A 14,722-nucleotide genomic window follows, 5' to 3' on the forward strand; every position below is an offset into this window, starting at 1 on the left:
GTGGTTTTTACGAATACTTTAATACAAAACCTCAAGAGAGACTCCTCCAGGAAGGGGCCATTGCCTGGTTTGTCATTTTTGTAACCTGACAGCAGCTCAGCGCAATTCAGCTTTATGCCCCGATATCACATTTTGAAGTTCACATTGGCACCGGGAGTTTCCTCAGATATGCCCTCAAGACGGCGGGGCTCGGAAATCCAGTTAAGGCTGAAACACGCGGCCGTTTGTGACAGAAAAGGACAAGGCTGAACGGCGGGCCCGCTTGGCTCGGGGTTCAGCGCGGTGGCCTTTCGACCGTACGTCGGGCTGGGATCTCTGGAGGCTGCTGGTTCCGAGGGTGTAGTGAGGTTGGGGGGGGGGGGGAAACTGTTTTAAAGAGCTGAGCCAGTTCTCCCTGCGTCCCAGCCACACCCAGCTGTGAGACCGCTCTCTGTGGCTCTGTGGGGCCAGCCCAAGTTAAAGTCCTGCTTCATGCTCGTGAGGCCGAAGCAAAGAATCCTGGGAGCACGCAACGGATCACTCTCCCCCAGTGCAGCGCTGACTTGTGGGGGGAGGGAGCTGCTCGCTGTAGACTGATGGCCCCCCCTCTCCTCGAACCCGTGCTGGTCTCAGTCGCCCCCTACAGGAGGGATGAAGGAATTCGGGCTGGGCGAGGGGTTCAGTGCGAAACCGTTGTGCCTCGTGCTGTCCTGGCTCGGTCTCGGTCTCCTGTTCTTGGCGTGTTCCTCTGGCTCAGCAGCGGCACCTGTCCAGTGAGAGTGGGGTCACGTCAAAGGGGATCAAGGCGGAAGCTCCCATCTTCCCGTTTCCTCCTGGTTTCGGTCAGCGCTGCCGCCAAAGCGAAACGGACGACTGGGTCTCATCTCGTCAGCCTCTCCCAGTCAGCACCTGTTTTTCTCCTCCCAGCCAGATTCCCATCAGCAGCCTCGGCTCAGCTGAAGAAATACATAGATTCCTTCACCCTCTGCAGATCGAAATCCCCTAAGAGGAGAGGACAGAGACAGATAGACCGCAATTAGATGAGCCTGCCCGCTGAGATTCCTCGTTTTTTCTTTCAGGCTGCGGGAGTCTCTGGGCCGGACCGCGGCTCGTTACAGGAAACAGAACGACGGGGGGTGGGGGGGGGACCCGAGTCCGATTCCGAATATAAAAGCAAGATGGACAGGAATTTTTTGTCTGCTAACACTGGGGGCAGGAGGCCCAAGCTGTCAACTACAACAGACTGCAAACTAGGACTGATTTCTGCACAAGAATCACATAAAAAGGTGCAGGCAGCTGTGCCACACCTTGTTGGGAGCAGATAAATAATTGCCCATTGCCGTGAGCTTTCATCTCTCAGATCGCCTATGTGATGAGCAAAGGAGCTTGAGGCTCCTGGTCGTCGGGGACCGGCAGGTAGAGACCATGGTTCACAAACAGACCGTTGTCGGACTTAAACGCCGAGCCGGAGGGGTATTTTTAACCAGCAGCCTGCAGATCACAGATTCCAGTAATGCATATCAATGACTCCGGCTCTGTGAGTAAGCACAGCCACCTGCCTGAAACAATGCAGCTCAGCTATGATGATCAGTGACTAATTCAGATTGCATTTCCATACCGGCTGCGACGTCGCAATCAAAAGACACAACCCTGACTCCTTTTTCAGGTGATAGCAAGTCAGACGTCTTATAGAAAGAACAATGCTGTGGTGGAGAATATATTTTGGATCTCAGATTTAGTTCATACATTCATAAAAAGGTATTTGTATTCACGGGAGCTTGCTGAAGGTTGTTAACTTAGGATGCACCTAAATTCAAGGCATAATAGATTAGAATCAGAATGTATATGATAAAAGCACAGTCAGGCACTATTTATACTGTGCACCACGTAGAGATAATGAAACAATACAAAAAGGTTTGTTTTGAAGAGACACAATACCATGTACAGTTATGCTTTCAAAGATATTATTAAAAAATACACTGCCCACTTTTTGCATGACCTGCGACAAGATCACAGAACTGATAGGAGAAATTGTGCTCCTACAGGGCCTGCACGCCCATGCTACTGTATGTGCTGCTTTTCAAGTGACATTCAATATGTTATTAACCAAACCATTTTCAACTTTGGGAAATGCCCCACCCATCACAATTTCAGAAAAGGTGCGTGCTCACCTGACATCATCAGCAATGCGTTTGCACTGACCCTAACACGCCTCACCCCTTCAGAAACCAATACTAACACATTGTGAGTGCCTGGTAGTGGGATAGAGACAAAGCAATGGCGAGGATCTTGGGAACATCCCCCAATCCCTTCCTGTACCCTGTCCTAGTTTCTTACCATTACTAATTTATGGGGCTGACAATTTTATCCAAAGCGGCTTACATCTGCACAACAGGGAGCAATCTGCATAGGCTTTAGTGGTTCAACAGCAGTGTCTCCAGCTGGGACTGGAACCCACAAGCTTCCAGCTACCAGCCCAGAGTCCTGACTGCTGCTCCACACTCCACACTGCCGCCTGTGTGCATGGGTTTGGCAATGCACTGCCTTCGACAGAGCGATGCCAGGCTTGGCCCTCCTCCATCACTGTCTCCATTTGCTTTATGAATCAACCACTCTGGGACAGCTCAGAGCTCTATAGAGACGATTAAGGGCTTGGAGAGTGCTTTCCTAGACACAGTGCATTCATCACACATCATTTCAATTCAGCTTCAGAAAGGCTCACGAGGGTACACATTGTTCCAGAATGCCTTATTAGTTTTCTTAACCCTGGACTGATGTATGACTTTTTTCTTCCTGCGTTATTAAGACTTTGCCGCAGTGAGAGACCGAGAGATGTCCCCCAGAGTCTTGGTCAGAACGATCAGAATCTCAGCTGTTTTAACAAGGTTGCTGCCTCAATCTTCCCCTGGCAAATTCCAAGCAGAAAACATCTGATCGCTCTCCCGAATCGGCACAAATCCCAGTATCCAGGAAGTGCTCTTCTCCATGCAATGGGTAACTAAGCTCTTCTGAGCTCATATACTGCTGCTGCCGGCTCAAGAGAGTGGTCATAAAAAGACCGCAAGAACACACAACAGGAAAACGACTTGGCTGTTTCAAATACAACTGAAACATGATCAACAGTGAAAAGCCCAGGTCTTGTAGTGCAAGTGCAATCACTTACTGCCCCTTGTGTGTGATGGTACAAGAGTTACAAGTGTTCAGATAACAGCACCCCCTTCTGGTAGAGGGTTGAAGTCCTGGACAGTGCAAAAAAAGTCTAACTAAAGCACAAAAACAGGCTCACCTGTCTGGGGCACTTTTGACAGCAGCTGTAACATTCTCCTGTACTCCAGAAACCTTTTGCTTCTGCAATCGCCACTGGAAGAGAGAGAAAGGAGAGAAAGGAGAGAGAGAGAGAGATGGCAGAACATCACCGCAGGCAGCCAATTTCATCTGGACAGACATTCTAGGAGAATTTGTGCATTGCACTCAACCTGCGGGCTCCACAAACAGGAAGCCAGCACTTTCCAGGCTGTACGCTGAGCCAAGTGGGATTCAGAAACTGCTTCGTGTTTCCAATTTATTTCTCGTCTGAATGGTGTTTGACCCCCCCTTGACCTTTTCTTTTCTATGGAAACCACAACAACCCAGCAGAGGCAGACCAAACTGGAAACGGAGTGGATTTTCGTTTTTGACGGACAGTAAAATTTTTCTGAAGCTACAGATGAGCAGGTGCCTTAATTAACCTGTGTGATTAATGAAAAACAAGAATAATGCAGGAGTAATGGCTACAGCTGGATTGGACTCTGTGGGGAGGCCCACAGTGAGTGTGCTGATCTTAGCGGGGGTTTAATATGGTGTGTGTGCAGTGGAGACTCACGGCAGGTCACTGCTGTACTTCTGCAGCAGGAAGGTGGACAGCTCCTGGAGAATGGGCTGGCTGTGCAGAGTCACAAACTGCTCCCTGCAAATCTGTACAAACAACACACAGCTCTTAGCAACTCATGCAATAGATAAAACCCCACACACACCTGCACTAACAACACACACACAGGAAATAACACCTCACACACCAGTACAATCAACGCTCAGCTCACACTGCACTACAAACAACACTTATTGTACTTGCATAATCAATACACAACACTCAGCACACACTGCACTGCAGACGACACCTATTGCAGCAGCACAATCAACACGCAACACTCAGCTCACACTACACTACAGACCTTGTCTATCACACCTGTGCAATCAACACACAACGCTCAGCACACACTGCACTGCAGACAACTGCCAACATGTCAAACGAAATATCTGAAAACACTTCAAATCACTGAATCCAACTCATCCAAAGTCGCTTCGGCAATCTTCAGAATCAGAATGCTCTGTCAAGTTATAGCAAACCTCTCCAGGCATTTTCCTATAATTGCCTTATCCTGTTCCCTTCCTTGACAGCTCAGCCTGCACTCCAGCAAGGAGTTTTCACGAGCGGCTTGTGATAAGACAGCAAAAGCTACTGTAGGTCAACGGACCAGGTGTTAAATGGTTTCAATTCTTCTGCTGGGCTGAGCAATTTCAAGTACAAACCCAGGGACTAGGCCGCAGGGCAGAAACACATGCTCTCTCTGCCGTTTTCCCACAGAATGCGTCATAAGATTGCATCCATGCTTCTCCATGATCCACTGTTCTTCACTAAACCCCACCTGTTTTAATCAGGTTTATATAACTCTACAGACAGGGGGTGCTCTTTCCCCTGCAGGGAAGGGTGTGTTCAAAGAAGGCTCTTGATGGAAATATGAAACTCAAGTCAAGTCCGGCTTCCAAACACTTTGACATTTTCTTTTGATTACCTACAGTCAGTAGCTTATTAAATGACCTACTAGTTCAGTAGTTTTAACAGCTAAAGTACTAAAATGAATGAAAAAACCTCAGCAGAAGTCACATTATGTCCACTGCAGCCATGGAAGAGCTGTTTGAGGCTGCTTGCTCCTCTCCTGGCTCTTCACAGGTCACTGACAAGGTCACAGCTTTTTAGAGTCTGGCAGATGATGCTGCCGAGACGAGGCCTGATATGATTCTGACCACATTCTACAGTTAAAAAGATTAAAACAAATGGATCAAGGTCTGGTTCCTCTCAGAGCTGTCTCGTACAGCCAGCGATGCAGATGAATCGCTGCCCTCGAAGGGCCTGAGCTTCTCATTACCTTATTCATGACGTCCACTGTGACGGCGTGGGTCCAGAAGCAGTCGTGGACAGAGACGAAGGTCAGCCCGGCACTGGAAGAGACCACAAGCCAAAGTGCTGACAATGGGAAACATGGGAAGGGCAGGGAGGGGTCAGCTGTCCCTCTGTCAGTGGCCGGAGCATGCGGGCAGGTGGAGATCCCGCTTGGCTAACTACTCAACAGGAGTAACAGCTCTTCCCGAAATGCTCACCAGCTCTTACTGGTCTCCCATCAAGCATTTCCCCTCCGGTTCCCAGCAAAGCAGGCCTGATGAGCCACAGATCACAATCAAACACGCTTATTTAAGAGAAAAAGACCGTGGCACTGTATTTCCACTGACATCCCACCAAATGGGGAAGCACATGAACAGGCAAACACAATGTTAGGCTATAAAGTCCAATGCCCTTCATAACGAATGCTGGGCACAAAAAGTATTTGGGCTCCCCCTGTGATTCAAGGTAAAGACAGGAAGCTGTAGATGGTGATGCAAACGGCATGGGCGCCCGTGGGTGCCCATGGGTGAGAAGTGTGGCAGCCCACCTGTAGCAGTGCAGCGCAGTCAGCATCATGTGTGTGGAGTCCAGGGAGTGGATGAAGTTGGGTGGGAAGGCATTCTTCTGCTTCACTGTGTCTGGCCTCCTGCAGAGAGACGAGCTCAGAGGTCAGAGGGGACAGAACCCAGGGCAGCTGCAAGGAGCACAAGCTACTGGTTTGATTTTGGAATATGGGACACCACAAGCTGCACTCTTAACAAACCCAGAAGCCTCTCTCGACGATAAGACCAGTTCCCGGGGCTGTGCAGTGGTTATATTAATGAGACGGGCCTCTTCGAAAATTCGAAAATGAAAAGATTTGCTGTTCGGCTTGACGCGGATGTCACACAAATTCTATCCCGAGTTTTTTTCAGGAGAGTTATTTCTCCAAACTCCTAAGAGCATTCTGGGTCTTAACTCATATACATATCGCCGTAACAATTGGACAAGAGCTCTCGATTTCATTAAAAGGTAATCCTGTTAATAAGACGAAACTGAAGGAAACCTGCAGTTGCTGGTAAGAGACAGCGAGTGATGTAAACATGCTGTTAAGGGGGATGACGAATCTGGGGATTAAATGAAACGAGAAGATGTGTAATCTGAACTGCGAGCAAACACCTGCTCGACGCTTTTAATATTTCATCCCCTTAGTTGGATAAACATACTGGATTCTTCGCTCAATCAGAGTGTCACAGAATTAATTAAAAGGCAGCCCATCTCCAGCCAAGGAAAGTAACGTTTCAGAAACTGTGTGCTGTTCTCAACAGTCCTCCGATAGCTGGACTGTCCAGTTCTGGACAGACCTGGCGTTTTCTTCCCAGCGAGGAGATACAAACTGCTCTGTGGCCGAGACTGACTCAACTCGGCACGGCGGCACACATTCTGCCCAGGATGCCTCCTCTGTTCTCCAAAGAGCACCGCTGCCCGGCAACAGCGTTCATCCCTTAGAAACGCCTGTACCCCCCCCCCCCATCGCCATTCAGGCTGGAAATCTGCCTGGGAAGATACAGCACATCAAACTGGTGGTCAGGGGAGCTCTGCTCCACCACTTCATTTGTTTAGATATTCTAATTGGCCTTTTGATGCGCTAATTACTGCGCTCCTAGTGGCTGCACAGGCAGGGATGCACCCAGGCACGGAGATGCACCCCAACAAGCTTGAACTCTGGATCTGTCAAACAGCTCAAAGACGGCTAATGAAATATTGATGATCCGAGTCATTATGGTCAAGAAAGAAAGCTGTTGTGCCCCACAGTCACATGCTTTCATCACGGAATGCTGGCATTATTATTTATTTACTTATATCTAGATTTAAAACGCATTAATTCATCTCTGCATCAATGTGAAGGATGCCATTAGGATGCAGGCGGCTGTCAGTCTAGCTTACAGTCTTCAGTTCCCACAGCTCTCTTGCTGTCGGTATGATTCCGGCGATGCACTCGAAATGTGTACAGTTTAAATCTGGAGAACACATGCAAATCAACTTTTCTATTCAAGTGCCACTTAGCCTTTCAAGAGTTTTTATATTACAATAAAAGGTGCGCTTCACCATGAAGAAAACAAATCTGTTTGTCTTCTGAGTCTGCACCTGCAGTGTTCCCCATTGGTTAATATTAAGACTGCAGGGCTGCGGTGTGTTCAGTAACTCAGTGTTACAGTGCCGGGCTGCAGTGTGTTCAGTAGTTCATTGTTACAGTGCCAGGCTGCAGTCTGTTCAGTAGCTCAGTTTTACAGTGCTGGGCTGCAGTGTGTTCAGTAGCTCAGTGTTACAGTGCCGGGCTGCAGTGTGTTCAGTAGCTCAGTGTTACAGTGCCGATATGCAGTCTGTTCAGTATCTCATTGTTACAGTGCTGTGCTGCAGTGTGTTCAGTAGCTCAGTGTTACAGTGCCGGGCTGCAGTGTGTTCAGTAGCTCAGTGTTACAGTGCCGGGTTGCAGTGTGTTCAGTAGCTCAGTGTTACAGTGCCGGGTTGCAGTGTGTTCAGGAGCTCAGTGTTACAGTGCCGGGCTGCAGTGTGTTCAGGAGCTCAGTGTTACAGTGCCGGTCTGCAGTGTGTTCAGTAGCTCTGTGCTAGACTGCAGGGCTGCAGTGTGTTCAGTAGCTCTGTGTTACAGTGCCGGTCTGCAGTGTGTTCAGTAGCTCAGTGTTACAGTGCCGGGCTGCAGTGTGTTCAGTAACTCAGTGTTACAGTGCCGGGCTGCAGTGTGTTCAGTAGCTCAGTGCTAGACTGCAGGGCTGCAGTGTGTACAGTAGCTCTGTGTTACAGTGCCGGTCTGCAGTGTGTTCAGTAGCTCTGTGGTAGACTGCAGGGCTGCAGTGTTTAGTAGCTTGCCGTTTGTGTGGTAACAATCTAACAGCGTGCCTTTGTGAGTGAAGAACAGAAACTGTAGCACAGGGTTTGTAGGCAAGTGTTATACAGTGTCAGCTCATCGTGTTCCCTCCAGTATTATAAATACCAAGGCCAGCAGCCCGGCCCTGTGGAGTGAGGATTGATGACTTGCTGTAGAGGCCAGGCAGGCTGCCTCTAAGCACAGTGAGGTGTAATGACCCCATGCTGTGTGGCGCAGACCACTTCCAAATCACAGCTAATCAGCTCAGCGCTCAATCAAGCGCAGCCTCACGCCCTGCCTGTGATGTGCTTCATCGAGTCGGCCATAACAGCTCTCACGCACAAATATGGGCTCGCTGAATTCATTTCCAAACAGCTTGAGCAGAAAACCACCCTCGATCGCAATGGTTGACCTTGTTTCTTTGCAGCACGGAGCACAACTGACGACACAAATCGCCTTCAGACAGGTACGCTTTCCAGAGGAACATTTTTTTAAATGTTTCTACAGCTGGTGAAATCTGGGAAGATCTTAATGCAAGATATAGCGTAAGGCATGACTGTGCCAACAGTGCTGAGGCACAGCAGAGTTCAGCAGGGGTTGGCTACCCAGGGGCCTGTGCCCGAGCAGACCGTGTTTCGTTAGAACCATGATCCGTCAGGACTTGCCGCTCATGAGGCATCTGGCAGTCCCCCCCACCACCTCTCCCCCCCCCGCTGGCTGCAAGTGAACCACAGAACACTCACGACTGACATTTCAGCACAAATGCCACGCAAGATTGTCAGTGGGCCTTCGCCTTTTTAATCTGCGCTGAGTGACTGCCTACGCGCTGGCTTGCTTCGAACACTGAATGAGGCTTTGCAGGCAACGTGGCGTGCAGAGCCCGTGTCCCTGTGCCCTGATACATTCCATTCATTCTGCGGCGTCAAGGTCTGGCCCCTTGGCTTCTTAGCTGAGGAGAAGCAGAGCTGCTCTCTGTGGCTGCCAGCACTAAAAATCACATTCTTCGGGAATTATCCGAGACTAACCTGCAGTCCTTACTAAAGTAGTTCAAGTAGGGAGCTGCGTCGGCGTGCGCAGGCTGCAAAGGAACAAGTAAAGGTTTACACAACGTTTCGGCCGTGGAACCTTCTTCGGGTGTGTCACACACGGAACTCCAGCATGGAATAAACCTTTACTTGCCCTTCCTAAATCCCTTCCTCTGGGCCTACGCCTAAAGCAGCTCGCTGTGTTTGCTGTTTGAAACGGACCTACCCTCTCATGCAGAGTAAAGGACAATTCTGCACGCTAACTGGGGTCGAGCACTTAGTCATGGCAGTGCAGCGGAAAATGAACTAGATTGTACTATCCGGCACACGCTGTCACAGCTACAGAACAGTCGGGCCTGTCTCGTGCACGGTTTTCAGAAAGCAGAAGAGACAGCAGCTGTAGACTCTCAAAAGCGAACTGCAACTGTGAAAAAAAAGGAGTCTAGGAACAAATATTGCACCTGCCACCAAAGAAACTGCAAAACGTTTTCTGGCGTTGTAACAGTCAGATTCTTCGCTCGTTCGATGGATGGAATCGGAGCTAGGCTGGAGCAAGTTTCAAAGCAGACACAGCGTGGGAGGTACGGCTGAGACGCTCCAAGATGAATGCCTTTTCCTGCTAGCTCATTAGACAGAAAATGGAACGCGTGGAAACAAAAACAGCTTCTCTAGGAGATCGGGAACGCTGGATGGTCAGGGAGCCGGGAGCTGGGGACGAAGGCGGCACGGGCACTTACTCGCTGGAATCGTGGCTGACTTGAAGGTTCAGAAACTGCATATTGCTCCGGAGCTGTGGGGGGAAAAAAAAACAAGGAAATACAGGAATCGGAAGGAAATGACAGCTTGACAGCCGATGCGAAAGGTACAAAAAAAAAATCTGAACATGGCAGGTCTGTTAGTCAGAATACTGAACATAGACGTTCAAACTGATCTCCTAGTAATCTATTTTTGTACTGCACTGCTGGGAACAGAAAGCACATTTAAGATACTGTAATGAAACTTGAAAATATTCCAAATTGAGCACATATTGTATTTTATCAATTGCTTCCAAATGACTGTTTTTGTTTGGAAGGAACAAGCAGGCATACGTATTAAAGTAGTTCAGCTGGGGGAGCTGCATCAGCACGGGTAGACTGCACAGGAACAATAGATTTATATTCCGTGCTGAAGAGAGAAGAAAGAAAACAACGTTTCGGCAGTGGAGCCTTCTTCGGGTGGGGGAAGAAGAAGACACGCAAAGAAGGCTCCACAGCCGAAACGTTGTGTTTTCTTTCTTCTCTTTTCAGCACAGAATATAAAACTTTTCTTGTTCCATAAATATGAAATAGTATCACAGGGGACGATGGAAGCTTTATTAATCCAGGAGGGTTGAAAACGTGTAAATCTCTCTACCAGCCTGCTCAAATCCAAATGCTACACGTGAACTAAACCTGTTCACCCAGCCATCAGCCTTCTCCACCTCTGACTTCACTAATCCTTCATTGGAAAACACATCATCTCTTTCCTGTGTGCAGAGATCTGTAGTCTTAACATAGAACACACGGGCAATGAGTCATTGGGCATCTATTAATCGCACACGATTTTATCACATCTAAGTTAAGGCAGGAGTAAATCTTTTAAAAGAACAGGAATGTCTGCTGACAAATCAGTGCACCTAGTCTAATATGAACTTTACTATTTGCAATGAATGATTCCTCTACTGCAATTTCCTTCAGATCTCGTTGACTGTCAAGAATATGAACGAGATGCGTTCCTTTAAACAAGTCCTGCCATCAGACTGAAATCCCTAAAGGGTTTTACTCCAACATTTCTCCTTCTTTTCTTACATTCAGTACTATTTCATTCAAAGCACCTCAAATGTTTGCTGGCGTAGTAACAGTCAGACTCCCCTATAGTTGGATGGATAAAGCTGAGCAAGGACTGAGCAAGTTTTAAAGCAGACTTGTTTCAATTAGTTAGCTGAAAATTGAAATCACTACATTTCGTCAAGTGAAGAAGTACTGTAAAAGATGTTCTGCTTCTTATAGCTGATCGGAAATGTTAGGCACAAATAAAAATTTGAACACAAGAACTGTAAGAGCAAAAATGAGTTTCGGTCATTTGAAAAGTTCAAATTTCTAAACACACTGCAGTGGAATACATGGTAACTGTTACACTATCAGAGTCATGGGGACAGCAGGATGTGTTTTCTACTGTAGGTACAGTATCTTTGTATGTTTGTGGCTTAGGAACAAAAGACAAGTGTCTCCACATAGAAAATGAAACATTTCCCGGTTTCCGCTAGAAAATGAAACATTTTCCGATTTCCCCTTCAGACAAAATGTTCCTCAGCCTGTCCAATTTAATTACCACTCCCAAGCACTCCTAAAACAGTTACTTTGCCAAAAAATGATATTTCCTTTCTCCTTAGCCTCCTCTATGCTCCTCTGCTACTTTCTTCATATTTCTCATACTAGACGGTCAAAAGACAAATACTGCCGTGCATTCCCCCTCTTAAATATCTGTGGTGTGTGTTTTCCTCCCAGTGTGTCAAATTCCCTTAATCCTGTACTCTTTTCCAGCCTCCCAGGGGTTTCTGGGACTTGTAGTTTTATGGGATGTGTACGCACCTCCATATTTCCATTTCCTTTAATATTACATTAGAAATGTACCCATTTTCTATTCACCTGGCCCTTAGGGTGTTTCAATACACATTTACTCAGCTAAACAATAGACAGTTTCATGTATTATCTGTCCATGGTTCAGTAGAAAATCAAACATCCGTTGCCTGCTATTCTGTGAATTAAAAACAATTTAAAATCATGGCACTCCGAGAGAGTCGGAGAGATAAGTATCAAAGCAAACCGTCACACTGACTTAGTGAACTTCACCACAGGGTTCAGTGGGCAGAAACCTCATTTGTTCTAATTATGAAACTCATTAATGAGAGATAGATGAAAAACCAGCAGTCGGCTGTGCTGTGCGAGATAAAACACAGGAGTCCGCAAAATTTTCTGTCCCTCTCCAAAAGCACACAGTCGCAGGACTCGACCCTGTTTGGGTTCGGGATTAATGACAGTGCCTGCTCAAGTCTGCCTGCGAATCAATAGGCTAGTTCACACACGGATTAACTTTCCATTTCTAATGGCCGACCTTCATGTATGATGATCAACACTTGTACATCACACCTTTACTTCTGACGATCGCTGCCACTGTGTGTGACTCGTAATTATTGGGCTATTGTTCTGCTGTTCCCAATTCCAAACCACTTCGAGATGACTTGGCATGAGAGATATAAAATCTCTGAATTGGCTTCATCACTCTGCTCTCCTCCCCACTGAGAGCTGATGTGTGATGAGCATTCTGGTGCACTATGGCTGCCGTCGCATCATCCAGGTGGGGCTGCACACTGGTGGTGGTGGAGGGGATCCCCATCACCTGTTAAGTGCTTTGAGTGGAGTGTCCAGAAAAGCGCTATATAAGTGTAAGCAATTATTATTATTAATTATAAAATGACGATCACCATCATATCCCAACAAGATTGGAACTCCATTACTGCACGTGAGAGCAGAGAGAACTGGTCCAGGTACAGAGGGATGGAAGAGATCGAACTGGTCCACAGCTGGCAGAGGGAGAGGTGGGGACAGAGAAGAGGCATTCTTTTCAATGAACGGCCGCCACTGACATTGGAAGCAACAATCAGCTTGTGCCTTATTCAGGGAGTCAGTCACTTTGCCACTGCAAAATCACACCTCAGGGCGAAAGGGGATTATAAACAATTAGTGCAGAAAATAAAATGAATAAATAAAAACACTCACCCGGCGCTGTAAAGAGCCAAGCAGGCATGAAGATCAGGGTGGAGGAGGGAGGGGGGAGCTGGATACCGAATGAGGTTAAGAGCCAGTTAGTCATCCATCACGGTGATTTATGAGTCTATTATGTCCCATTATCAGCTGAACAACTTATTCCACAGTGATTCCCTGGTGGGGGGGTGGGGGGGGGAATGGCCGACAGCCCCCAGAGAAAGAGGGAAACCTAGTTGCGTTTCTCAAAGTCAAGAGACACGGCACGATTTGCTCCCTCTCAGGAGTCCGGATGCTCCCACAAGCTAATGAGATGTTGCTAATGTTCCGACGTTCACTCTTGTCTGTGGGGTTAACTGCACTCCTAGAGTGCAGTGAGAAAAGAGCCCCAGGGCTCTGGTGAAGGTGGGGGGGAATGACGGACGACCGAAAAGAAGAGCCGACGGCGAGATGCTTTACGGATTTAGGCCCATCCTCACAGGAACGGCCAATTTGAACACTTCAACAGTTGGCTCCTCCACCATCAGACCACAGACCCACATGTGCTTTGCACCCCAAGGGGACAGCAGAAACCTACTGGATCTGGGGAGGCCAGGCTGTAGGGAGCTACTTAACATGGCGAAACAAAGGCCACCTTGTCTGGCTCCAGCTGCCTTAAGAAAAAAACAATGCAGGGCAAAGGATCGTTTTTACCATCAAATCTGCTGTGGAAAAGAAAGGGAGAACTCTGAAATCGGGGCAGAGAGCAATGGGTTTTCTTCTTTTTACCACCCAAATGTCCGAAGTGCTAGTCAACTCAGTTTTAGTACTGTGACTCCTGCCCGAGATCTCATTTGGGACGCGAGCCAGTGAGGTCTGAAACTCCCAAGGACAGGTCTGTTCGTGCAAACCTTCTCCTTCATGGGTGACGTTCCTGCAGCCGGTGGAGCACAAAATGACTCAAACCTGGAGATTTTCCTTGCAAAAAGGGAAAACAAAAAAACCCCACAGATGCCTTCACTTACATCAGCATGGAGCCTCAGCTGTGATTAAGAAATGGAGATGGATTAGCACGGAGAGGGCTTATTGATTACAGTCCAAAGGCCAGGAGAAAGATCAAAAGCCAAGACCAGACATGAAAGGGCAGTACCGATCACTCCCGACCGGAAGGGCTGGGCAGCGGGAGAGAGTACGGGGCTTCGACACAGCGGTGTCTGGACTTTCAGTCTCAGAGCGGTGCTGCTGACATCTCCCTCTGGCTCATGGGCCACGAGGCAGGGGGCTTCATTGCAGAAGCATGAAAAGAGTCGACACAACGAGGATGCGCTATACTTCGGCTCGTGGACCATTCCTGGCCTCGAACCCAAGAGATGCAGAAGGGGAAACTATTTGGGCCGACTGCCGTTTACAGTGCTTTTAAAATCCCTCTTACAAATTCCCCAATGGGAAAGGAGTGAAGGGAAAGATGGGGATAACGCCGGCCCTTCAAATGCTAAGAATGCAAGACAGATAAAAAATGAGAACAAGTCCACTATCTAATTGATACAGATCTCCTCCAGCCTTTTCTTAAAAGAAACCAGAGAATGGGCTTAAAACACACAGCTGGGTAGCTTGTCTAGACTCCCGCAGTCTTACTGACAAGCTCGAAAAACAGCTTTTAAAGACCCGCGAGCTGCGTTTTTTACCTTTTTTTAGGCTTTACAGACACGTTGGTGGAAAATGAGGATTTTCTCATTCTCTTCTGCAAGAAGTGGCTCCGCACGCTAAGACACCCCCAGAGTCGGTGGGGATCACCCCGGGAAGACCGCTCTCAGGGCCGCAAAACGCATTCAGCCCCCTTTTGGATCCGACAGGTGCTTAACAACACAGCGGGGCCCGAGAGGAACAG

At 48.0% G+C, this 14,722-nt stretch overlaps 1 protein-coding gene across 1 annotated transcript in view; it reads right to left on the reverse strand.

Annotated features, from left to right (window-relative positions):
• polrmt (polymerase (RNA) mitochondrial (DNA directed)) overlaps positions 1-14,722 on the reverse strand; it is a 47,842-nt gene continuing 33,120 nt past the window's right edge. Inside the window, exons 16-21 of the mRNA XM_088621708.1 lie at positions 9,811-9,863; positions 5,727-5,825; positions 5,166-5,238; positions 3,842-3,933; positions 3,266-3,339; positions 1-981 (exon numbers count right to left, since the gene is read on the reverse strand). Of these exons, the coding sequence (XP_088477834.1) occupies positions 932-981; positions 3,266-3,339; positions 3,842-3,933; positions 5,166-5,238; positions 5,727-5,825; positions 9,811-9,863 (441 nt within the window). The 3' untranslated portion in view covers positions 1-931. The remainder of the gene's footprint in view (positions 982-3,265; positions 3,340-3,841; positions 3,934-5,165; positions 5,239-5,726; positions 5,826-9,810; positions 9,864-14,722) is intronic.

This window comes from Lepisosteus platostomus, chromosome 27, assembly GCF_059453375.1.
Source record: "Lepisosteus platostomus isolate fLepPlt1 chromosome 27, fLepPlt1.hap1, whole genome shotgun sequence".
NCBI lineage: Eukaryota > Metazoa > Chordata > Actinopteri > Semionotiformes > Lepisosteidae > Lepisosteus > Lepisosteus platostomus.